This window comes from Myxine glutinosa, chromosome 7, assembly GCF_964187855.1.
Source record: "Myxine glutinosa chromosome 7, kmMyxGlut1.1, whole genome shotgun sequence".
Classification (NCBI taxonomy): Eukaryota; Metazoa; Chordata; class Myxini; order Myxiniformes; family Myxinidae; genus Myxine; species Myxine glutinosa.
This window is the reverse complement of record NC_136267.1, coordinates 163055210-163082758: the sequence shown is the minus strand read 5'-3', so window position 1 is coordinate 163082758 and position 27549 is coordinate 163055210. Positions and strand designations below refer to the sequence as shown.

Sequence of the window (27549 nt, the reverse complement as noted above, 5' to 3'; positions counted from 1 at the left end):
CGGGCTTTGTCGGCAATGCTAAGTAATTACTGGACTGTAAATCCTCACTAAAATTGAAACAAAGAGGCTCATTTTAACATCACTACGACCTTATTTTTACCTGCAGAGACAGTGGTTGCCCAAGATAAGCAATGAGTCCAGTTTATCTCTCACCTTACCTTTTTAAGTACATTCATGCACATGCATTATCTGGTGTACACTGTACAGCTTGCTCTCAGTTGTTTTTTTTGTACAAAATATCGGTTCAGGGAAGAGCGAGGTGACAAGAAAGCAGGACAGCATGAGCGCAACTCTTCTTCCTCTCCCTCCACCTATTCCATTACCTCTGCCACCGAAGCTGGGTGGAGGTTATGTTTTCACCCTTGTCTGCGGGTTTGTCTGTCTGTGAACAGTATATCTGAAAAAGTTGTGGACAGATTCAGACTAAATTTGGGGGACAGGTTGGGTGTGTGACAAGGATGGAATGATGAGATTTTGGTAAAGATCCGGATCTGACTACAAGATATATTTTTTAATGATTCTTCACCATTGATAGATAAGGCCAAAAACTATATACTTATTGAATTGACATATGTGGGAAAATTACACGTCCAGACCAGGAATCAAACCTCTGGTGAACCGTACCAGTGCTCTGCCATCTGAGATATCTGGGCGACAGTGTCGGCCCTCTCGTCCCCTTATTTGCATGCTTCTTCCCCTCATCCTTTTTCATTGTGCCAATCTCTCGATCCTCTCGCCACCACATCCTCCTCACACAAGAATGCCCTGCCATCTCTTCATATGCACACTACACAACAGGGAACAGGGCAGGAGACGCCTCACCAGATGTCGGCTTTGCGCCCATATCCTTCACCACTGATGACCTCGGGGCTCATCCAATTTGGCGTGCCACTCACGGACTTGATCCCGGTGCCTGTGAGGCAGATCGTCTGCAGGCGTTTGCTGGCACCAAAATCACCGAGCTTCACATTGCCCAGAGAATCACGCAGGATGTTCGCACCTATTACATTTGAAAGCACCAGAATCAGCATCAAATGTCAATGATTTAGATAAACAGAAAGCTCTTTCAACCACATTGAAGTGACACTTATTTTATGAAAAAGAAAAGCTGATGAAGATACAGCACAAGTAAATTCATCAAAGCAGGGGCAATCACAGTAGGTTCGCAAAAGGATATTGTGGAAAGTTGTGAGGCATACCCTTGATGTCACGGTGCACAATCATGTTGGAATGTAGATAATGGACACCCTCCAAAATCTGTCTGGTATATCGACGGGTCACATTCTCCGTCAAAGCACCGTATGACTTCAGTTGGTCCTTCACCGAACCCTGCAAACACAAGCCAAGAAGATTGGTAGCCAGACGTGAACATTTATACATCAGGCTGTGAATACAATATATCTGTCGGTCAAACACTAAATGCATCGGACATCAAAAATCCTTTTTCTCTTTAAAATTGAACACAAAATGTTGATTAGTCTCGCCCCAAGGGGGTTGCGAGACTATCGTAACGTGTGTGTATGTGTATGCGTATGCGTGTGTGTGTGTGTGTATGTGTATGTGTATGCGTGTGCGTGTGTCTCCACCAGAACCCAAAGTATCCACCTACTCTTTGGTAAGGGATCACAGTTCATGGACCAAACTGTTCAACTTTTTCAGAGTTTTGTTCCAAGAGCTCTTTTCAGGATCGTCACCGAACCCCAGATTGCCTCCAGTTGTAGTTCATTTGTGGTAATATTCCCGGGCATGGTTTTTAAAATCTCAGTGAGGTCCTTCTTTATTATTCCTGTTGCTCCAATTATCACTGGTACAATTTTGATGCTCTTCAGCTTCCAAGATCTCTTGGCCTCATTTTTGAGGTCCTGGTATTTGGTCATTTTCTTGATTTCTCCGTTATTTAGGGCAAAATCGCTGGGTACTGATATTTCAATCAGTAATGCTGTCTTTTCCTTTTTGTTCCTGAGTACAATGTCCGGACGCAATGTCAAGGCTTTGCATACATTGTTGTGTCGTTGTGTGTAAAGTTGTTCTGATAATAGTTTTTTGCACCCCGAGAGCAGGTGACTAGTACTCGCTCTTTGTGTCTTGCAGTATCTACACTTGTCCGTCTGGCTCAGTCTCGCCATCTTTTTAAATCCAATGGTGTTGTGTCCTAGATCTTGGGCATTTATCATGATTCGCTCGCCGTCCCAGTTGAGCTGACCTCTTCTTCGCCATTCCAATGAGCCTTCTTTGTCTATCCCCACTCTGTCCAATTATTTTTTTGTATTTTCCTGCTCTTTTGTCATTCTCCCAGTTGTTAGTGTATATTTCTTGATATTTATTTTATCTTTTTCACAATTGTTGGGGCTGTATTTGTTGCTGTTTCACTCTCCTTTACGGCATCTTCTATTCACACCTGTTTTTGGCAATTCATTGCAAGGTGAGTTAGAGATACTTTTTCAGGTTTATTGTGTTCAGGTTTGTTTACAAATTGCATCTGATAGTCTGTTGAGAATTTCACATACTCAGCTAGTCCAACACTCATCGCTCTGTGCACCTGGTTGAGTTCCATCAGGCCACTCCCTCCCTCCCATCTCGGCAGGTACATTCTAGGGATGCACTAGTTTTTGTAAAACGTTTTGTTGATGGTAAGGAGTTTTCTTGTTTTGATGTCTAACTTGTTGATTTCTGATTTGGGCCAGTTTATTATTCCGCAGCTATATTGGTACACTGGTACTGCTGGTTTATGGCTTCGATTTTGTTTCTTGGGGCGAGGCATGTGTTCAGGATCAGCTTCGTTCTACGTAGGTATTCTTCGGCGATTGTTTTTCGCATTTATTTGTGACATATTTGGAGGCCCTCTTCTAGTCCGAGGTATTTGTATGATGCTTCGTTTTCTAACTGCTGTGTTGTTGTTTCAAGGTCAATTTTTATTACCTCCGCCACCGAAGGTGGATGGAGGATATTTTTTCACCCCTGTCTGTTTGTCTGTGAACAAGATATCTCAAAATCTTGTTGACTGATTCGGATGAAATTTGGCGGAGAGGTAGTGTACATGACAAGGACGAAATGATTAGATTTTGGTGAAGATCCGGATCCGGCTAGCAGAATTTGTTAAGTGATTCTTAACCACTGGGAGATCAGGCCAAAAACGATATACTGCACGATATCTCAAAAAGTTGTCGCCGGATTTAGACAAAACTTGGTGAAGAGGTTGAGTATGTGACAAGACCAAGTTGATTCGATTTTGGTGTATGATCTGAATATGGATTTGGATACGAGAGTTATTTAATTTTTTTAAGTGATTCTTCACCATTGAGAGATCGGATGAAAAGCGATATATAACATGATATTTAAAAAAGGCATGGACGAGTTATGACTCAACTTGGTGGACGAGTTGGTTAGGTGACAAGAACAAGCCAATTAGACTTTGGTTCAGGTCCAAATCCAGATCCGGCCTATCATTGGGATACAAAACATAAACTGTTCAGCCTGGCGGAGGTATGTGCTCTACCGAGTGCCGTTCTAGTGTTGTCTATTTTTGTTGCATTCCCTTGTACAAATGTGCACTTGGTGCTCTTGTCCAGTCCAAACTCCATTTGAATGTCCTCGGAAAACCGTTTTACTAGTTTTAGTTGTTCTGTCAATTTTTTGTCATTTGGCGAGAAGAGCTTTAAATCATCCATGTATAGTAGATGTATATCCGGTGTGTACCCCGGTTTAGAATAGGTACACCGTATCCCTGCGTGTCGTAAGAGGCGACTAAAAGGGTTGGCGTCAGGAAGGGCATCTGGCCATAAAAACATTGCCTCAAAAAGAGTACCATGACAATTACAACAACATATGGGCAGGGTACAGCCCGAAGTACCCCGTGGGGGACCCACTCCCTCTCTTCAAAACTCAAGGTGGGGAACCCGATCGAAGCAAGGGTGGAAATCACTCCATTTATGACGACGAAAAGCCTGATGCCCGACGTGGAGATCGGTTTCTGAGGTTTGGGACATGGAATGTAGGGACAATGACAGGGAGATCAGGAGAAGTGGTGGAAGTATTGGTCAGAAGAAGAGTGGACATATGTTGTGTGCAGGAGACGAGATGGAAGGGAAGTGGTGTGAGAATGGTGAAGGATAGGCAGGGACAGAAATACAAGTTTGTGTGGCAAGGGTGCCTGGAGGGCGTGAATGGTGTTGGTGTCCTGTTTTCTGAGGAGTTTGTAGGCAGTGTGGTGAGTGTGACTCGAGTGAGTGAAAGGTTGATGATAGTGAAAATGATGATTGGAAAGCTCTTGTTGAACGTCATCTCGGGATATGCTCCGCAGGTTGGTCGGAGCGATGAAGAGAAGGACAAGTTCTGGTGTGCGATAGAGAAGCTGATGGAAAACGTGAAAGATGAGGAAGTTGTTGTGGTAGGAGGAGACCTAAATGGACATGTGGGAAGGAGTATGGACGGTTTTGAGGGAGTTCATGGGGGTTACGGATATGGTGTGAGAAATGGAGAAGGTGAAAGGATTTTGGAGTTTACTGATGGAGCTGATTTGTTGATTTGTAATACTCAGTTCCAGAAAGAGGATAATAAGCTTGTTACATACACGTCAGGTGGGACGACGGCAACCGTTGACTACCTGCTGGTGCGTAGGCAGGATAGGGGGCACCTCCGGGACACAAAGGTGATCCCGGGGGAGGAGGCTGTTTCACAGCACCACTTGGTTGTCTGCGACATAAGGGTTAAGGTGCGAGGGAAAGGTGCGAGGAGAGCTCGGCGGGTGAAGTACCAACCGAGAATGAAGATGTGGAGGTTGAAAGAGGTGACAGTGCGGGAGGCATTAAAAGAGAGGCTGAGTTTGGTAGAGGATGATGTGGTTGAGCTTGAAAGTGGTTGGATGTCAATGAAAGATAGTCTGTTGGGAGCCGTTGGTGAGGTATATGGATGGACAAAAGGACCACCGAGGCACTCGGAAACATGGTGGTGGGATGATGAAGTTGGAAAGAAGATTGACGAGAAGCGTAAGCAGTTCAAGGAGTGGCAGAAGGCGAAGGGTATGGGAGCAGAAAAGGCAGAGCATGAAAGTTATAAGGCAGCCAAGAAGGCTGCAAAGAAAGAGGTAGCAAAGGTGCAGGAGGCATGCAGGAAAATGTTCGGAGAGCGCTTGGATTTGGAAGAGGGTCAGAGAGCGGTATTCAGGATTGCAAAGCAGATAGCGAAAGAGAGGTGTGATGTGATGGGGGTGAGTTGCTTGAAGGATGAAGTGGTACAAATCGTTGTGGACCCAGATGGAATTAAAGGGAGATGGAAGAGATATATGGAAATACTGTTGAATGCAGAGAATGAATGGGATGGCAACATATAAATTAACCCAGTTATAGGACCGGCAGAGAAGATAACCGAGAAGGAAGTTGAGGAAGCGATAAAAGCAATGAAGAGCAGAAAAGTGGGAGGGCCGACGGGAGTTGTGGGAGATATGTTGAAGGCAGCGGGAAATTGGGGTGTGAAGAGAATGACAGAGATCTGCAATCTGGTGGTGAAAGAAGGCCGCATTCCAGTGGATTGGGAACTGAGTACCCTCGTCCCTCTATACATGGGGAAAGGTGACCCTCTGGACTGTGGCTCGTATTGAGCGATAAAGTTATTGGAGCATGGAATGAAGGTATTGGAAAGGGTGTTGGAGAGGAGGATGAGGAAGAAAGTGAAGATTGACGAAATGCAGTTTGGATTTATGCCAGGAAGAGGAACGACAGACGAACTTTTTATTGTGAGGCAGTTGCAGGAGAAGTACATGGAGAAGAGGAAGAAGTTGTTTCTTGGGTTTGTTGATCTGGAGAAAGCATTCGATCGGGTTCCACGCAAAGTATTGACATGGGCATTGAGGAAGTTAGGAGTGGAGGAATGGTTGATCAGAGTCGTGATGGCAATGTACAAAAGAGCGTGCACAGCTGTCAGGACGAAGGACGGGAACAGTGGTGAGTTTGAAGTGAAGGTGGGAGTGCATCAAGGGTCGGTACTAAGTCCACAACTATTTGTAGCTGTGATGGAGGTGCTGGCTCGGAACGTAAAGGAGGGTTTACCGTGGGAGTTGTTGTATGCAGATGATCAGGTGTTGATTGCAGAAAGTATGGATGGACTGAAGGAGAAGATGAACTAGAGCTTCAAGGGAAGCAGAACTCAACTGAACTGACTGGACAACTTTAAAGTAGGTCAGTTGTCTGTACTAGATTTGACTTAAATGAAAAGCCAACAACCTTGTGTAATAATTTTAAGGTCCTTGTATCCTTATACTTGTCCTTGTTTTACAATTGATACAATGTTACACTTTGCAACAATGTTGCAGAAATATAGTTGTGTAGGCGGCCATTTTGTGACAGATCGGGCTGACATGCGACAGCAACCTACCTTGTGTGGTAAGAGTCTCACACACCAAGTTTGATCAAAATCCATAAATATTTGTGGACGTTAAAGTCTTAATGTCGTTTCAGAGCTGAAAACAATATGGCGGCCTATGGTGGCCATTTTGTGACGGATCAGGTTGGAATGCAATAGCATCCTACCTTGTGTGGTAAGGGTTAAACATTCTAAGTTTGATCAAAATCTGTTAATATTTGTGGACGCAAGAGTGTTAACGTCGTTTTCATGACCAAAAACAAAATGGTCGCCTAAGTCCGCCATTTTTCAACGGACCGGGCTGAAATGTAATACTAACCTGGTCCTTGGAGTAAGGATGCTGCATGTCAAGCTTGATCAGAATCGGTTGATATTTGTGGACGCTGGAGTGTTAACATCGAAAAGTTAACGGACGACAGACACCGGACGCCGGAGGGTTCAGTATGTGATGAACTCAACTTGACGGTAGTCCAGTTGAGTTAATAAAGGAGGGTTTACCGTGGGAGCTGTTGTATGCAGATGATGAGGCGTTGATTGCAGAAAGTATGGATGGACTGAAGGAGAAGATGAACTAGAGCTTCCAGGGAAGCAGAACTCAACTGAACTGACTGGACAACTTTAAAGTAGGTCAGTTGTCTGTACTAGATTTGACTTAAATGAAAAGCCAACAACCTTGTGTAATAATTTTAAGGTCCTTGTATCCTTATACTTGTCCTTGTTTTACAATTGATACAATGTTACACTTTGCAACAATGTTGCAGAAATATAGTTGTGTAGGCGGCCATTTTGTGATAGATCGGGTTGACATGCGACAGCAAGCTACCTTGTGTAGTAAGAGTCTCACACACCAAGTTTGATCAAAATCCATAAATACTTGTGGACGTTAAAGTCTTAACGTCGTTTCAGAGCTGAAAACAATATGGCGGCCTATGGTGGCCATTTTGTGACGGATCAGGTTGGAATGCAATAGCAACCTACCTTGTGTGGTAAGGGTTAAACATTCTAAGTTTGATGAAAATCTGTTAATATTTGTGGACGCTAGAGTGTTAACGTCGTTTTCATGACCAAAAACAAAATGGTCGCCTAAGTCCGCCATTTTTCAACGGACCGGGCTGAAATGTAATACCAACCTGGTCCTTGGAGTAAGGATGCTGCATGTCAAGTTTGATCAGAATCGGTTGATATTTGTGGACGCTGGACTGTTAACGTCGAAAAGTTAACGGACGACAGACGACGACGACGACAGACGACGGAAGTGGAAGGAATGTATGGAGACAAAAGGTCTGAAGGTGAATATCGGAAAAACGAAGGTGATGACAAGTGGTAAAGCATGTAGTGAGGTGGAAAGAACTGAGAAGTGGCCGTGTGCTGTGTGCAGGAAGGGTGTCGGAGTGAACTCCATTCAATGTACAATGTGCGCTGAGTGGGTTCATCAAAAATGTAGTGGTTTGAGAGGGTCATTAACCAGTGTGGCAGCTACATTCATTTGTAAGGTGTGCACAGAGGGAGCTGCAGATGGAGGCAATGTTGAGTTGGATCTTGGAGATGGCGTGAAGCTGGAAGGTGTGAAAACATTTTGTTACCTAGGAGACATGTTGAATGGAGAAGGTGGATCAGACTCGGCAACGGTTGCTAGAGTGAGATGTGCATGGAAGAAGTTTCGGGAACTGAGTGGCGTGCTGACGAGGAGGGGAGTGTCGTTGAAGCTGAAGGGAACGGTGTATGCTGCATGTGTGAGAAGTGTTATGATTTATGGGAGCGAGACATGGGCAATGAACGTAGAGCAGCAACGAAGGCTGGAAAGGGTGGAAATGTGAATGGTTCGGTGGATGTGTGGAGTATCGTTGAGAGAGAGGAAGACAATGATGAATTGCGAAAGATGATGGGAATAGAGCCTGTGATTGATGCTGTGAAGAGAAACAGTTTGAGATGGTTTGGTCATGTGTTGAGGAAGGATGAAAGTGACTGGTTGAGAAGAGTGATGGAAATGAATGTAGAAGGAAGTAGAGGACGGGGAAGACCGAGAAAGACTTGGCTAAAGATGGTCGAAGAAGAAAGGAGGGCAAGGGGGTTAACAAGGGGAGATGCAGAAAATAGGGCAAAATGGAGAAGATTGTCATGGGGACCGCAAGACTAACCCCCGCTCTTGCAGGGAAAATGGCCTTAAAATGCCTGTTGTTGTTTGTTGTTGTATAGTAGATGTGTCACCTTTCCTATTTATTTGGTTGTTCGTCTACTGGTTGTTAGGGTGTATCCATGTCCTTGTTCCTTTATGAATTTATGAGGTTACTTAGTGGGTCCAGAACAAGACAAAACAGAAGGGGGTGGAGGGGGAGGAACACTGTCTGTGTCGACTGTCTCTCTGGAAGATTCCATGCGGTATCTTCACATCTGGTATTTCGATTTTTCTTTCTGAGTGTTGTTCTATATAAAAGTGGTATTCAAGAGCTCCATTGCTTTCTCAATCAGTTTGATTATTTGGGGATTGATTTTGTATATTTGCATGCATTTTATCATCTGCGAATGTGGGATACTGTCAAAAGCTTTCTTATAGTCTATCCAGGCAGTGGACAATTTAGTTCTTTGCATTTTGCAATTTTCAAGCATGGCCCTGTTCAGTAGTAGGTGATCAATTGTTCCATAGCACCCTCTCTTACATCCCTTTTGTTCTGCCTCTAAACCTCCTTGCTGTGGTAGATGATGGTCCATCATTTCTGTGATGAATCCTGTCAGCAGTTTGTATGTGGTTGGTCGACATGTTATTGGCCGGTATTTGTGGGGAAGTTGGGTTTCCTCCAATTTTGGGATGAAAAAGGTGTTCCCTTCTACGAGCCACTCATCCACTGCCTTTTCCTCTTGGATCAGTTCGTTAAATGTCCTGGCGTAGTGATTGTGAAGAGCATCCAGTTGTTTAAGCCAGAAATTTAGAATTCCATCTGGGCCTAGGCTTTTGAAGTTGGGCATTTTTTGAAGTTGTTTTCTAATTTTCGCTGCATCAATTATTAATCAATGCGGCATTTCCTTGAGCTGTTGCTTCTTCTTTTTGGATTTGGGATCTGTGGGGAGGGAGCGGGGTGGAGGGAGGGATTAACAGTGATACAAAAGATCTTGGTTTTGGAACAGGGTGATCTAAGATGGTGGTGAACAGCTGTCTTGAAGGCTTGGAGGGAAGAGTGAGAATGAAGAGAATGTGGAACTTTATGTTTTTGGCACTATCTTTCAATTGTGAAGAATCACTTTATAAATTAAAAAAATATCTCGTATCTGGATCCGGATCCGAATCTTCGCCAAAATCGAATCAATTCATCCTTGCCACACACCCAGCCTGTCCACCAAGTTTTGTCCAAATCCGTCCATAACATTGAGATATCCTGCTCACAGATAGACAGACAAACAGGGGTGAAAACATGACCTCTGTCCACCTTCGGTGGTGGAGGTAATTTGTTTCCTCTCGTAAATAATAAGTAATCATTGGACAATTGATTATGCCGACATCATATAACTGAATTTGGGTTTGCATGTTCGAATTTCCCATCTGAGTAATTAATCCTCGTGATTCTAGGATCACGGGCTTAAATCCCATATTGTGTGTCAATTCAAAAATGCCTTTGTAATCCAAATAAAACTACAAGGATGTCTCCTTATGTCGTTGTCCTACATGTAATTCATGTACAGGTGTCTCCCTGAGCCTTCAGTCCACATGGGGTGAGGGGGGAAGGATTGGTGGGGATCAGGGAGTGATTTAATTAATATTAATACAAAAGAAAACCAAAATCACTCTGACGTTCTTCAACTCGCACATTATGAATGCGACAATTGGTGTGAAGGTTTTCAGGTGCAAATTTATGTTCAAAGACCATGTAATAATATTAGAGACGTACATGAACACACACTGCTAGGTGATGACCATCCTCACCCCAGGCATGTACTCCATGAATATTGAGAGCGTACGCTCCTGTGCGTCCTGCAAACAACCAAAGTACTGCACGATGCGCTCGTGCCTCAGGTTCTTGAGTAGCTGGATCTCACACTCCAAAGCCCGAACTTCCTGGGGTGACAACAAAAAGAATGAAAGTCACAAAGGAAAATATACCACATTCCAGAAAGGGAATATGAAACATGGACAATGGATCGAGTGGAAGATATATTTGGGTCTGACAGTATGGTTGGGTAATGAACGTAGAGCAGCAACGAAGGCTGGAAAGGGCGGAAATGCGAATGGTTCGATGGATGTGCGGAGTATCGTTGAGAGAGAGGAAGACAATGATGAATTGCGAAAGATGATGGGAATAGAGCCTGTGATTGATGCTGTGAAGAGGAACAGGTTGAGATGGTTTGGTCATGTGTTGAGGAAGGATGAAAGTGACTGGTTGAGAAGAGTGATGGAAATGAATGTAGAAGGAAGTAGAGGACGGGGAAGACCGAGAAAGACTTGGCTAAAGATGGTGGAAGAAGAAATGCGGGCAAGGGGGCTAACAAGGAGAGATGCAGATAATAGGGCAAGATGGAGAAGATTGTCATGGGGACCGCAAGGCTAACCCCCGCCCGAGCAGGTAAAATGGCCTTTAAAATGCATGCTGTTGTTGTTGTTGTTGTTGATGCCTTCACGGGCTCAAGCACTGCAGATGCCAGAGAACACTCTTCCAGATACTAACTGTAATCAATTCGATTCTGTTCATAGGTTTTGTTAAATTTAAGTTTCTTTTCAATCAGGAGTGTTCATTTTATTCTGAACACCCCTATTTACAATCATGGCCAAAGAGAAGAGAGCCTTGACCGTAGTGCAGGGAGGGGTAAGAGCAGGTAGGGGCCGAAGTAACAGCAGCGAGCATGCATGATAAGGAAGGATGGACCATTTCAAGTAAGGTAACATTGTATATGTGTGGTCATTCTAATGAATTGACCTATTTATTACCCAGGAATTGAGAAAGTGAAATGGGAGCACAAATGATAGGAGAGTGGGAAGGGGTCAGAGGAGGAAAAAGACGAGCTGATAAATAAACAGCGATGGATTCACGGTGGCTCATGCAAAGAGACAGCACAGTCACTCTTGTACGACAGAATGAAGTAAAATAGTTGTTCGTATCTGGAAGAGTGTTCTTTGGCATCTGCAGTGCTTGAACCCGTGAAGGCATCAAATGAATGATATTCTGTATAATGGCTTGATCTGGATTTAGCCCAACTAGGGAGTGGATTTTATTTATTGCCGCTCTTGTGTATTACTTGACAGAGATCTATTTTTTTTATGCAGCCTCTGATCCATGCGGCTTAGCAGATGAAAAGAAGGAAGGGGTGAATCCTTACTATAATTCAAGGACCAGTGCATCTTTGTCGTGCTACTCCGCCCACAGTTCTAGCCAGATTTGCTACACATAGGTCTTGGGAGGGGGTGGGGGGAGGGTGGAGAGGGGGAACGCAAATTCTCCACCCATATAAATGTGTATCGTGCAGCGCTGCCTCGAGGTCGGAGAGGGTATCACAAGTGTCCAACCTTTACAGTACAGTATTCCTGTCCCCACGTTTTCCAGTGCAGTGAGGTGAAGTGTTTGAAATTACATAGCGAGAGGTATTTTGGATTACACGTTTGAATAAGAATAATACCATAACCACCCTGGCCACTCCCGTAGGCAGCGGATGCTTCTAGTTATTTATTAATGGGCAAAAACGGGAAAGGTTGAGTGAGACTTGCAGACAGAAGGAGTAATAAAAGGTGAAGACAGGAAGGCATCAGAAGATATTTTCTTTTATTAATTCATTTTTAAATAGACGCATTGAACGTTTAGATCATCTCTTTGACATCGCCCAAGCTGACGCTGAGAAACTGATCAAGTGCCGAGAGGATTGGGAGTTCCTCCAGCAGCAGCGTCATAGAGGACGTCCCGGCTCAATGACGGGTCTGGACAAGACCCCTCAACGCAAAGCCGAATATCGTAATCGACAGCGGGAGGAAGAGGAGAAACGAAGAACGGGCTCTGGTCTCCAAACTTGCGGTGGTGAACGACAGAGCCGAACGGGCTGTGGCTCTGGTACAGGAGCTGAATGGAAAGTTGACATTGAAAGAGGAACAGTTCCAGTTCCTCGTCCAAGTGGTCACCGAGCACAGAAAGCGACACCCAGCTCCGAATAAATCAGCATTGATGAAGATGTGAAGGAAGTATCAGCGTATGAGCATCGATATTCGTATTATTTGCGTTTTTTCAAAGTTCTACTTTTGTTACTTTGCCACTTTTTTAATGTATTACCTCGTGAAATTATTTTTTTACATTTTTACAATAAATATTATGTTCGTGCAATTTGCGTTTTTTCAATGTCCTACTTACATTATGGTATTTGGTTAAAATAATATTATACGACGGCGAAGCTTACTTGGTTGTTCGGGACGGCGGCATCATCCCAACACTAAAAGGGGTAACGTCTAATGGAATACTAGGACGCCTGCTCTTAAGCAAGAAAAACCCGAAATCATGAAATAAAGGAAAATGGTTATTTAGTTTATTTCCAAGAAGTAGAAAGTGATGTATTTTTGGCTGTTAAGTAATGCATGACACAGATTTGGCTGTTAAATAATGGACATTTCATTTGTACTCGACTGAAAGAACTAGCAGAGTACCTGCGCTACGGGTGGGTTATCTTGTTCCCAGTGTGCAACACATTCTTGTGACACATCCATTTATTTGGGCAGTGTATAGCAACAGACCATTGCCTCGATCACTCCCAAAAACAAGCGTTACGCCTCGGTCCCCCGTCGGGGAAGTGATGTGAGTTGACAAAGTGGAAGACGCAGAAAACATGCTATGATATGATATTTCGCTCACAAGGTTCAGACATACATGGGGGCGGCCATCTTGGATTTTGACGTGGCGACCCAATTTTAAACAGCGTTATTGATTGTGCCTAGATACACCCACACACCAGATTAGAAGTTGGTACTTCGCTTATTTTTCAAGATATTTCGCTCACAAGGTTCAGACATATATATGGTGGCGGCCATCTTGGATTTTGACGTGGCGACCCAATTTTCAATAGCATTCTTCCTTATGCCGAGATACACCCACACACCAAATTAGAAGTTGGTGCTTCGCTTATTTTTCAAGATATTCATCTCACAAGGTTCAGACATACATGGCGGCGGCCATCTTGGATTTTGACGTGGCGACCCAATTTTAAACAGCCTTCTTCCTTGTGCCTAGATACACCCACACGCCAGATTAGAAGTTGGTACTTCGCTTATTTTTCAAATATTCATCTCATAAGGTTCAGACATACATGGCGGCGGCCATCTTGGATTTTGACGTGCCGACCCAATTTTCAATAGCGTTCTTCCTTATGCCTAGGTACACCCACACACCAGATTAGAAGTTGGTACTTCGCTTATTTTTCAAGATATTCAGCTCACAAGGTTCAGACATACATGGCATCAGACATACATGGTGGCGGCCATCTTGGATTTTGACGTGGGTTGCACCCACACACCAAATTCGAATGCGGTCCTTCGCTTACGCACGCATGCCCGCACGCACACACGCACGCACGGACGGACGGACGGGCGGAAGGACACACGGACGGAGGGGAAAACCATAGTCCCCCTTTCGCTCCGCTGTGCGACGGGGGACAATAAAACAAGAATGACCGCACTGTGGTCACAACCTGCGACACAAAATATATATATTTTCGCCTCCTCTGTCCACTGAACTCTCTCATCCTTGCTGTTGAAGGTATTATACAATTCATCTCCGAGGGTTTTCAGGGTTTCGTTCAATATAAATTACGAGTCTAACGGACAGCCGAGTCTGGTTTCAGGCAACTCATGCAACCACTCTGAGCAGGAGCGGGAGGAAGGGTTATGTTATTATCCTCTCTGGGGTATATAGATAAAAGTAGATCGAGGCTCGGGTCTCAAGAACGTCAGAGGTGTATTGAGTTAGCAAGTTTCTGGCCTCCCGCTCTCTCTGTGGTAATAAACCTTTTGTTCATAAAAACCTGCTCGTGGTCATTCGAGATACGGGACTTTGTCATTAAGCGTGACTGAATTGGCTTAAAAAATCCAGCAATGGGTCGATTGGGAAACGAGCATATGGCGCCGTTAAAATATTACACAACGCCATTGTTTTAGGGAGGTGTGTACAGGCTTGATTAAACCTTATTAATAACTTGACACTCGACCCACACAAAGCCAATGGAAATCTGACGCACCAAAGCCGGAGAGTGTGTTATAATTAGCAGAGGCCTATATAGGCCTAATGTGCTCGGCTCCACAAAACAAGACGACTGCCATACAATTTCATCTCGGCACTATGGTGAGTGGAGTCAAGCGACAGATGTGGGTCCAGCAGCTGTCCAAACAATGGATGCACATTTCAAAAACCGACTCCAACAAGAACCCCAACAATAACAACAGCAACGCAAAGCTCTTGTAAACCTGCAACATATCGGAGGTACAAAATAACCCAGGTTATGTATATGAAGCAAAAAATTGCGTACTCTTTATGTGCATATTTCATAAATCATGGTTATATTGCTCGGATAATTCCAATTGCACCCCACCCTCTCCTCAAAGGAAGGAAAGAAGATGGGTGAAAAATTTTGTTCTCAAAACTAGATGGAATCAAACGAAAATTGCAAAGTTTCGAAACTTTTAAGTCGATACACTGCAAGATATGGGGGTCGTACATAGAAGTGCAATTTTCCTGGTAATTCAATCAACCTCAATATTAATTTCAAGTAAAAAAAAAAAACAGGTTAAAATCAATCAATCAATCAATCAATAATCGGTTTATTACAAAAAGACTTTCACAGCCGTAGGCTGAATTACAGTCAATTTACAAATATTGCAGGGATAAGAACAAAAAATATAAATGGCTCAAACATAAAATGGCAAATAAATAAGATAAAATTGCCGTCAAACCAAGAAAAAACAAACACATATCTAACAAAACACTATAGGCGTCAAACACATTAACACAACGACCTCATCCAATTCTTATTCAAAAGGGGGGTTGAAAAGGGGATGGGGTTGCACTTGTACGTTGCACTTGTTCGTTCGACATCTAATAGAAGATAACATGTCAGAGTTCCTTAAGTTATTATTTCTAGGTGGGGAGAGCCAATCTCTGTGTATGTTTGATTTTAAAAGTACATTATCAAAATTTAAGGAGACCTGTTCTAGCCTCCCAGAAAGAACCGGAATATTAAGTACCTGACAAATGTCTGCATAAGATTTGGTTCTGCAAAAGTCACTAGAGAGAATTATACGAAACACTTTCCGTTGCAATTTCTCCAAACATTCCTTCTGGGCTTTCGTTAAGCCACAAAATAAATGTGCTGTTGCCTTATACCGATGATCACCGTCCATGACGTATGCGATAGAGAACCTTCTGAGAGATTTCCACGAAAGCCTATCTTTGACGCAATCCACCAAAAATAAATAAAACACTTTGTCAGCGTGTTAACATACCTAATCGTGTTCAACAAGGATTCACCTTCAAAAGTATAAATAAGGAATAAAATTCCCAATGGGGAGCAAAATCTTCAAAATAGTAACCCCCCAAATATCATGGATTTAGAGTAGAATATTGTGCCAGTTTTTTCCACAGCCAAAAATTCCCCTTGTTATATTAATTGTAAAAATGTAGTTATAGAGTTGAGCTCGAGTTCAAACAAGGACGATTTTAGGATTGAAAAAAAAAAGTCCATAAAATATAACCTTCACATGCCTCTAAAAGCAATTCAAGGACGAATCAAACTCACCTTGGTGGTCTCGGGGCTGTCTGGATCAAACTGGACCTGCTTGACAGCGAGTTCACAGCCCGTGTCCGCATCGTAGCAAAGGTACACACGACCAAAACCACCTTGGCCCAACAGTTTCCCTAACCGCCAGTTTGTGGGTGCACGAGGTGCTGGAGTGTGGAAGAGGAAAAAAAGAATTAGGTAGAATATGTCAGAGCAAGAGAATGAAAAGTTGTGGTTAAAAAAAAAAAGAGATTAAAATAAGCAAGGCAAAATAATGGTGAGTAAAGGAAAGGTAACTGGGGGAAGAGTAACAAAGTGGATGTAAAATCATAGTGCAAGAAAAGAGGGAATAATTTGTAGGTAAAAACGATTGGGGTAGCAAAGGTAGCAGAAGGATGGTGCAATAAATGCAGTTAGAACAAGAAAGAGCAATCAGAGATTGCAGACCCTCGACAGGACGTGTTTTTAGTGGTTTTTAAGGCTTTTGTGTTAAAAACAAATATGGCGGCCGAAGCACATCAACGATTACGTCATCTTTTTTTTTTTCTCCACCAATTTAACAAACAAACAGACTCAAATGCAATACCCTCTTCTCTGGCGATGGTAACGAGAAAGCATCTCAAAATGCAAAGGCCGTGTGTGCCCGTTTTGTACTTAAACTAAAGAACATCTAAAAATATATATATTTCATTTTATTCATCAGTGTTCTCCATATTCTCACAATAAAGGTTGAAAATTTGATGACAAAAGCCAAAATGGTACAAAAGGTTATGGCGTAGACAAACAGACTGAAGCACAAATGGTAAATAAGTAAAGATATACAGAAGCTATTGAAAAAAAAGACCCGGCTGACTCACGCAGCTCAGCAGCAGACAGGCTAATAAAGAACTATTTCTCCTCACTGTGACTTTGCCCTTTGACATTTTGACCCAATTATTAATGAGCATTGTCCATATTCTCATAATGAAGGATTGTTGAAAATTTGAAGACAAAAATTTGAAGCCGTAAAAAACACATGGCCACTGCTAGGATTTCCAGGAAAGAAATCGGTATTTCAAAAAAGTGGATCTGGGGTGAATTAACGTGGGTAGAAAAGATCAAGGTTTTGAATGGCGGAAGATAAGAGATGGTGGTGAACAGCTGTTTTAAAGACCTGGAGGGAGGAGTGGGATTGAAGAGAGTGAGGGAGTTTGTTCCAGAGGCAGGAAACGAAGAGGAATGAAGGAGTGAAGGTGAGCAGAGAGTCTTGATTTTGGCAGTTTCACCAGAAGAGGGTTGCTGGCAGATCTTGTGCGACCTGGAGGAATATTTGGGGGACAGAGCTCAGACAGAGATGGGGGAGCTAGGCCGGAGAGGAGTCGGTAGAAGACAGAAAGACCACCAACCTACCTGTGGTGAGAGTGAGTGAAAGGCCCTCAAAGTTAGCTTCATAGCGGGAGATTCCAATGATTCTGAAAGCTTTGTGAGGCCGAGCGAGGTGTGAAGCAGGAGCACCAGCCCAGAGGGGAGAACAGTATTACATTGAGCTGTGGATGAAAGCCTTGTATGTGGTGAGGAGCTCAGGTGTGCCAAGGAAGAACTTCACACGACGGAGGATGCCCAGTCGACTGGCTTTGGAGGCTAGCTTGGAAATGTGGTTTTCCCAGGAAAGTTCATGGCAGATAGTGAGACCCAAAAGTTTGAGTGACAGAACTTCTTCAACATGATTGCTCAGAAAGTAGATGGGAGGGTTGTCCAGTCGGTCTTTTCGGAGAGACACAGTGAGAGTGTGATATTTGTCAGGACTGAAAGACATGTTCCACTTGTTTGACCAGTCTGTGATTTTGTCCAGGTCTGCAGAGAGCGAGGAGGCTGCAGACTGCCGATCTGAGGGATGAGGAATGGAGCGGCAAAGAGTGGAGTCATCAGCAAAGAGATAGAGAGGATTTTCCAGATAGTCAGAGAGATCATTGATGAAGACCAGAAAAAGCACAGCGCCCAGAACACTGCCTTGGGGAACTCCAGCCTGAACAGGAAGGGGAGATGAGAGAAATCCATTCTGGGCCACACGTTGACTTCGACCAGAGAGGAAGTCCGCAAGCCATGCGTGTAGATTTCCATGGATACTGTGATGAAATCGTCATCCAAGTTACGACACTGATGTTATTCTCCTCATGGCTGCTACGCGACCCTTTCGCGGCACCGATATATATATCAGCGCAGACAGGAGATGTGGATCCATCATCGAAATGTAACTCTATAGCTCCTCTGGGCTTCCATAGAAAGGTAACGATTCTGCTATATATATCATAAGCTCATTTATAGTCATACCACCTGTACGCACCTGTATTCACCTGTAATATTAATACAATGTTTATTGATTTCTCTCTAGATGCTGTTGAGAACGAATTTCGATTAAACCTACCTTTTGGGTCGATGTTGTATCTTTATTTTACAACACTTAATCGAAATTCCTCTCCTGACATCGCTCGGAAGATAATGCCCACGCTCCTGCAATGCTCGCCTCGGAGAAGAATGCCCAGCGGAGGACCCGTCGAGCTAGCTCCAGCTAGGGAGCTCCGACTACTCTCGCTACCGGTCTGCCTCAAAAGGGCCGGATGCGATGGAACCTCACAAGCCTTTTGCGGGACCGCGTCGTCAAAACGCAAACTGCTCTCCTGAGGCCCGAACGCCGGAGCAGGCATGACGGACTCCGGCAAGGCGCCTGCTGAAGGAGGCCACTGGGAAATGTCCTGGGCCGCAACCCCGTCGGGCAACGGACCCGCCTGGAGCCGAAGGTACGAATCTAGCCTCGGTTGCTCGAAACGCTAACGGCTCCGTCCGAAAGAATCATCCTAGATTTGCGTGCCTCGGCCCGAGATGAGATTCCCACGCGAGAGATCACGACTCCCATGTCGGCCATGCCTCCACACGGCCGGCACACTCCGACCACTCGCTTCTCGGTGGAACCATCTCCTCCGCGCGAATCGCGCACTGCTCGTCGGAATCACGCCGTGCCTCTCACGACCGGCTCACTCCGACCACTCGCTACTCGGTGGAACCATCTCCTCCGCGCGAATCACGCACTGCTCGTCGGAATCACGCCGTGCCTCTCACGACCGGCTCACTCCGACCACTCGCTTCTCGGTGGAACCATCTCCTCCGCGTGAATCGCGCACTGCTCGTCGGAATCACGCCGTGCCTCTCACGACCGGCTCACTCCGACCACTCGCTACTCGGTGGAACCATCTCCTCCGCGCGAATCGCGCACTGTTCGTCGGAATCACGCCGTGCCTCTCACGACCGGCTCACTCCGACCACTCGCTACTCGGTGGAACCATCTCCTCCGCGCGAATCGCGCAATGCTCGTCGGAATCACGCCGTGCCTCACACGGCCGGCTCATTCCGGCTGCTCGGTGGAATCACCTCCTCCACGCGAATCGTCGTGCACTGCACCCATCGCGTGCTCATACTCTGGGAGGCCCGCGATTCCATTCTGATTCCGATCACCTCCTCGCCGCGAAGCCGCACGTTGCTCCCTTTTGCGGGCCCTACTCGGCGAGGCCCACGATTCCATTCTGATTCCGATCACCTCCTCGCCGCGAAGCCGCACGTTGCTCCCTTCGCGGGCCCTACTCGGCGAGGCCGGCGATTCCTATCGCTGCTCGCCGGAATCACCTCCTACGCACGAATCGTGCACGCTGCACCCATCGCGGGCACTCTCTCCGACGCCGGCAATTCTTATCGCTGCTCGTCGGAACCCCTCTTACGCGCGAATCACGCGCTGCACCGCCGCTGGATGGAATCCCTACTATGCACGACGCGCCAGTTGCGCGCGCCGCATCTTCGCTGGATGGACCCCTTTCACATGCGATTCCTCTCGCAGGCCCTACTCTGTGAGGCCGGCGATTCTGATCGCGGCCGTCGCAATCCCACCTACACGTGGCTACTCAACGAGGCCGGCGAACTCCGCTGCCCGGAATCGCCTCAATGGAGGCTCGCTTGGCACCGTGCGAGGACTCGTCGCAGCACGGATGGGTTTCTAAGGACGTCGAGCGGGACCTTCATAGCCTTTCACGACACTCGGGCTTATGCTTATGATAGATGATCGCATACCATGTGTATTCTTTAAGATGATCGTTCTTCTTCGTCCTTTGTTTTACCTGATTTGTTGTTCCCGATCTTCAAACGGCGTATTCGTTACACACCTGCGACCATTGTACACCGACTGCTTTCATTCCTTTTCCACACCCCGCGTTTCACCCAATTAATTCAATTTGATAAACTGTTGGATTGAATTAATGTGGTGTTGATGTAGAGCAGGCTTGACGGACCAAATGGCCTCCTCTTCATCCTTCATGCTCAATTCACCACAAACGAGATGCTACTTCAGGTCGTGCGGTCTATCGCTGCCAAGCATGTTCGCCCTCTCGACTCGGCGTGCTCGTCCCTCGCCTCGGCGGGCTCACCCTCTCGACTCGGCGAAACCGCACTGGTTCAACGGGCCGAGCTCAACTTTCGGTTTCCCTCGTACGCGGTGCACCCTAGATAATACTTTCGCTCGTCGGCCGGGTTCGTATTCCGTATACCGATCTCGAGCTCGCTCGAATGCTGCTGCCCAATGGACGCGAGACTTTAGATTTCGGAGTGCTACTTTACTCCGTCTGGGGATACCGCTCAGCTGGAACTCGCCGTCAAACCCGCCCGCACGAGCCCGAACCAATTGATGACGTCATCGACTAAATCACGCGTTTGCTTTACAGCGTCATTAACGTAATTGCGTGCTTCCCGCGATCTCATCGGGGATTCGTTTACATTTCCATGTACCTTGGTAAACTACGTACCAAATGTCCTTTACGTAAACGACGTAAACAACGTAACGCGGCGCTACCTCAAGGTCGCGCACCAGCGCCATTTAGGGAGTACACGGTGACCTCGTGAAATGGTGACATTGAGCGTCGCGCCCGACTCCCTTGTCACCTGCGCATGTAACGGGGGCACCGTACTGCCTGCTCGCCCTTGACTCTGGGCTCGTTGTTTATCGGACAGAGCTCTTGGCTCGTACATTTCGAGACTGCGAGACGCCTCGTCTGATTCCATTTTCCCTCTGCCCCAGACTCTGCCCCAGACTGACTGTGACTCAGCCTGACCCAGACTGTGAAGGTCGTCTGACTTCGGTATGCAGCGCGCTGCTGCCACCTCGGTGGGGGGGGGGGGGGGGATCGGGAGCACTTAACCGATGTTCCGTCTACCTCGATAATCTTACGGTTTGTGGATATGTCCAAGGGATATGACCATGATGCTAATCTGAAGCGCTTCCTTGAGGTCGCGCTGGTATCACTTACCCCTACGCACGATGGATAGATCTTCTGGGGTACACCGTGACCCATGGCTCTGTCGCTCCGGGTACCTTGAGGTCGGGCTGGTATCACTTACCCCTACGCATGATGGATAGATCTTCTGGGGTACACCGTGACCCATGGCTCTGTCGCTCCGGGTAAGGAGCGTCTGCGACCTTTGCTCGCAAGGCCCCTCCCTGTGATCGGGCCACCTCGCCCCTTGTGGGGGCCCGGGAGGTTATTGTTGCTCGCCCGGGTGCCGTCCGGTATAACGACTCCCACCTCGCCCCTTGTGGGGGCCCAGGATGGCGTCCATGGATGACTTTGTGTCTTTGCATGAGTCTTTGTGTCTTTGAGTGAGACTTTGAGTCCATGGATGGTCGATCCGAGCCATTCAATGAAGGTGTTGAATGGATGGATCGGTCGGACATCCGGGGATGGCCAATCCATCCGGGACATCTAGCATGACAATCATCTCGACATCTAGACAGACAATCCATCCGGGACAACGCTGGGACAAACATGGTTTGTCCTCTCTCGGTTTGCCGATCTCCGATCCTCCGCGCGCGCTGTACAGCTGGACAGGCTTGCCATATGCATCCCGGAGGTTCTGCGCGCTTCGCTGGAGAGGCGCGTTTCGGTCGTTTTGTGCGTCGTCGTAATCAGCCATGCCGGTCGTCCGTGCAGCCTTCAGAGGCCGCTCGTGTCTCGTGCGATCGCTGCCAACGGTAGATTCGCGTGCCGAAACAAGAGTTTGTAATGCGTATGTACCCTTGGGAGCCAAGGCAGGTAGGCTACAGACTTACTGTAATGGACTTACTGTAGTGCTTACTGTAATGGACTTACTGTAGTGGCCTCCTGTCATGTAATCTTACTTACTGTTACAGCTTACTGTAAAGAGGCTGACTGATTTACACATCTTCCACATCGACACATCTTCCTGTAATGTGTTGCCTTGCGACGAATAGACATGGCTTACTGGTTTACACATCTTCCACATCGACACATCTGCCTGAAATGCGTTGCATTGCGACGAATGGACAGTCGCTCTTCGTCAAGGCACACCTTATGTAATGAGTTGCATATCGCAAAGGTACACATTATCTAATCTAGCTACTGTGCCGACTACCCCGCTGTGAGATTACTGCTACCCACGGGCTCATCGTCTTCTCCCTGGGATGAACACTGCTTGCTCGGTTCGATATCTTCTTGATTGGGACTTCCTCCTCGATACATCTATATCTGGGGATTGATTGCTAACCAGGCTAACAGGTTGAAATGCAGTAACCCTGCCATCGGGATTGATGGCCCCTGGACGTTCGACGGGCAGTGACATCCTTCCGATGTATTTCGTTCTTTGCATTCCTGTGTATCCCTCTGCTGAATTATCAGTATGTGTCTGCTGTTCTTCACCGCCTAGTTAAATTCTAAGCGCGGGGAGAATGTGATGAAATCGTCATCCAAGTTACGACACTGATGTTATTCTCCTCATGGCCGCTACGCGACCCTTTCGCGGCACCTATATATATTGTCGCGATCCCGTCTGGGGAATGTATCCCAGCACGGAATACGGACGTGAATGTCCGGGCTTCAAGTAATCCACGGAGTGGACAAAAGAGACGTAATCAACACAATTGTGTTTTAATCGGCCTTCTAGGGGTAAGGCACGATGCTTTATTGGCTCGATCACAAAAACCATGAAAGGTAACAAGTGGAATAGGCTGCACAAGCCTGCAGGAACGGTCGGCCACAGACGCTCCCTCGAGACGCAGGTAAGATCCTCGCGGCTCCAATCGACGAGCTCCGGGACTCCAAGGATACCAGGATGGAATACCACACAAGGCCGCCAGGAACGGTCGGCCAGGAGCTCCAACACGAAGCAGGCAATATAGGACTCACAGTTCCAATCTACGATCTCCGGGAATCACTCGTTCTCTTCCGGAATCACTCACTCGTACAATCCCTAACTATAAACGATCAGCACAACTCGCGGTCGTCAGGCGTAACGAAAGTTCCCTCGCCTCGAGGCCTCGAACCTCCGAGCTGCGTCCGTATCATCAGATGGCGGCCGCGCTCTCTGACCCTCCACCAATCACGTCCCGACTCGCCTCCCAATCGCGTGAGGCTCCAAGGAGGTTACGTCAGTGGTGGGCGGGGCACTCATTTGGGTGAGAACAAAGGTGGTTTCACCGGGGGTTTCTCACAATATATATATCAGCGCAGACAGGAGATGTGGATCCATCATCGAAATGTAACTCTATAGCTCCTCTGGGCTTCCATAGAAAGGTAACGATTCTGCTATATATATCATAAGCTCATTTATAGTCATACCACCTGTACGCACCTGTATTCACCTGTAATATTAATACAATGTTTATTGGTTTCTCTCTAGATGCTGTTGAGAACGAATTTCGATTAAACCTACCTTTTGGGTCGATGTTGTATCTTGATTTTACAACAGATACCATAGGAATAGAGTTTGGTGAGCAGAGCTGGGTGCCAGACCATATCTAAGGCACGTGATATGTCGAGGGAGACAGCTCTGATTTCCTGTTTGGCATTGAGGACCTCCATCCATTGTTGAGACAGCAGAAGCAGCATGCCCAGAGTAAAAAGACCTGGTCTGAATCCGAATTGATGATCTGAAATCAAGCCATTGGAGAAGAGGAAGGATTTGATGTCAGAAGCGATGATGGATTCCAACACCTTGCTGATTATTGGGAGCAGGCTGATTGGTCTGTAGTTGCAAGGATCTGATTTTGCACCTTTTTGTGTAAAGCGGTGATGTTGGCTGATTTCCAAGCAGATGGCAGGTGACCTTGAGCAAAAGAGAGGGTGAAGAGAACAGATTTCTGAACAGATTTTAGATTCAGAACTTAATATATCCTTTTAAATCAGAAAATAAAAAGAAATGGCATTGACCAAATTATAGACACCCAAGACTTAATATTTGGTAGCACGGCCTTTGGACAATATAACTGCAGTCAAGAGCTTCCTATAGCCATGAATAAGCTTCCTACACCTCTCTACTGGCAGTTTGGCTCATTCTTCTTGTGCAAACTGCTCCAGTTCTCCCAGATTTGAAGAGTGCCTTCTCCCAACTGCTGTTTACAGATCTCCCCACAGGTGTTCAATGGGATTTAGATCTGGACTCATTGCTGATCACTTCAGAACAGTCCAGCATTTTGTCTTGAACCATTCCTGGGTGCTTTTTGAAGTGTGTTTGGGGTCATTGTCCTGCTGCAAGACCCATCCTAATGGACCTTCGACAGAGACCCAGCTTTCTGACTCTGGGTTGAACAATGCGCTCCAAAATGCCTTGGCAATCTCCTGATTTCATGATGCCATGCACACATTCAAGGGACCCAGTGCAAGAGGCAGCACAGCAACCCCAAAACATCACTGAACCTCCTCCATGGTTGACTGTAGGGAAGGTGTTCTATTCTTTGAAGGCTTCATTTTGTTTTCTGTAAACATAGAGAGGATGTGCTTTACCAAAAGCTCTAATTTAGTCTCATCTGTCCACAGGATATTCCTCCAGAATAATTTTGGCTTGTTCAGGTGTGTTTTGGCAAACTCAAGTCAGGCTTTCTTGTGTCAGTCTCAGCAGGAGACGGGTGGTGTGAGTTGAAACTGTTGAACCTTGTGTCTGAAGGTCAGCTTGAATCAGTTTGGCAGTTGATCAAGGTGCTTTCTCCACCATTCGAACAATCCTTCACTGCAATCTTGAAACAAGTTTTCTCTTGCTGCCATGTCCAGGGATGTTGGCTACAGTGCCATGGGCCTTAACCTTCCTGATAACATTGCGTACGGTGGACACAGGACCATCAAGGTCTCTAGAGATGGACTTTTACCCTTGAGATTGTCCATGCTTGGCTACAATCATGTGTCTGACCTCCTCAGACAATTCTCTGGTTTTCTTTCTTTTCTCCATGCTCATTGCGGTACACACAGTGACACAAAACAGCAGAATGACTCCTTTTCTCCATTCAAACTGGTTGAATGAGTGACTTTTATATTGCAGGCACCTGCAACTCACCACAGGTGAGTTCAATTCCAAAGTAAAGGAGAATAACCTGCTTGAAATCTAATTATTTCTAACAACTTCTAAAAGATGCCAATGATATTGTTCAAGCCATTTTAGTATTTTTGTGTGGAAAAAGCTAAGATTTAGTCATTTTTTCAGCTTTTTTTGTTTTGTTCCACTGCAAAGCAAAGAAATACATATGTGGATACCAAAATATTTTTAAATTTCAACAATTTTCTGGAAGAAATGGTGCATTATTTGAAAAAAGTGCAAGGGTACCAATAGTTTTGGCCACAATTGTACATTATAGACGTGTTCCCAGTGTAATAGATGTACTTTATAGATGTGCTTGAATTGTAATAGTATTTACCTTATGGACATGCTCACATTGAAATAGTACGTACTTTATAGACGTGCTCGCATTGTAATAGTACGTACTTTATAGACGTGCTCGCATTGTAATAGTACATACTTTATCGATGTGCTCGCATTGTAATCCTATGTAATTTATAGACGTGCTCGCATTGTAATAGTACGTGCTTTATAGACGTGCTTGCATTGTAATTGAACGTAATTTATAGACGTGCTCACATTGTAATCGTACATACTTTATCTATACGCTTGCATTGTAATCGTACGTAATTTATAGACGTGCTTGCATTGTAATAGGGTAATAGTATGTACTTTATAGACGTGCTCACATTTTAATAGTGTAATAGTACGTACTTTATAGACGTGCTCGCATTGTAATAGTGCAATAGTACATACTTTATAGACGTGCTCGCATTGTAATAGTACGTATTTTATCGATATGCTTACATTGTAATCGTACGTAATTTATAGACGTGCTCGCATTGTAATAATACATACTTTATAGACGTGCTCACATTGTAATCATATGTACTTTGTAGACGTGCTCGCATTGTAATAGTACATACTTTATAGACGTGCTCACATTCTATTTCCTTTATTGAAGTACTCGACTGAAAAAAATGATGTGTAATACTGGATACTACCAGGTAGCATTTGTGGCCTATGTTGGCACATTATGTGCAGACAGACAGACAGACAGACAAACAAACGGACCCAAATGCAACACCCCTCTGGTGAGGGTTAATTATAATGTTCAAACGAGTCTGGTTGTTAAAAAAGGGAGCTAAAGTAGTCGCCCAAATTAAACCGCTTGATAATGAAGTACAACTTTTCACTTACGTCTACCATTCTTGCCAAAATGTATAACACAATAAGAATAGAGATTTTCTATTCAAGTTAAGAATATTTTTGGGAAAAGGGTAACTTCCTGATTTACAAGAGCTGCCATTTCTGTCAAATATAGTGAGAAATTTGTCCATAATTAGCATGTGTCAGCAAAATACAAACACACAAGTTACTCTTCCAAAGGGAAGCCCATTGGTACAGTAAACTCATGCGCTGTCAAAATCGGTAATTGGTAAGTCATAACTTACCCATCTGAGTTTAGTCAATGTCTTACTGCAATTATTATGCGAAATAATAAATGAAATGAAATGAAAAGGACAAGGAAAAAAGTCATTATCTGTAGCAACGAGGCACACCCTTTCTTGATGGAAATATCAGCTCGTTTTAAATATCATTGAAGGAACTATCACGTGACATATACATGGGAAATTTGATAGCTGATCACACTTGTACAAGGCAAACGTAAATTCAGTCTCTCAGTCAGTTTCAACAGATGGATGCAACTGTTTAGCCCTCCAGTCACTGCAGATTGAGTCACAAGCAGTTATCACATACATGTCACAAGCAGTTTTATACATAAACGTATATTGTTGCAGTTTTTGAAGACCCCGGGAAGTTGCATCCAACACAAAAAGGAACCCTGGAGTTTAGATATTTCATTAGTATTTTGTTTAGGTAGATTACCTTTCCCCTCCTATGAGTAAACAGGTGTTGTGCTTGTGCAGCAGGTGTGAATTTAAATTGTAACTCTTCTCTAAATCACCTTTCTTCTTATATCCCTTAAAATCTCTTCTCCCCATCCTTCTTAATCTCTCTCGTTCTCTGCACCTCATTAAAGCGCATCCATGCACACAAACAACATGCTTTACAGGACCACCATTACATTACAATCACATTTCA

The 27549-nt window shown here is 45.3% G+C and overlaps 1 protein-coding gene across 6 annotated transcripts in view; it reads right to left on the bottom strand.

Annotated features, from left to right (window-relative positions):
- LOC137430910 (mitogen-activated protein kinase kinase kinase 2-like) overlaps positions 1-27549 on the bottom strand; it is a 127189-nt gene that overhangs the window by 15277 nt on the left and 84363 nt on the right. For all 6 annotated transcript variants that reach the window (XM_078782487.1, XM_078782482.1, XM_078782483.1 and 3 more), the window contains 4 exons: positions 16105-16253; positions 10274-10405; positions 1200-1329; positions 823-1000 (listed from right to left, as the gene is read on the bottom strand). In XM_078782487.1, the coding sequence (XP_078638613.1) occupies positions 823-1000; positions 1200-1329; positions 10274-10405; positions 16105-16253 (589 nt within the window). The remainder of the gene's footprint in view (positions 1-822; positions 1001-1199; positions 1330-10273; positions 10406-16104; positions 16254-27549) is intronic.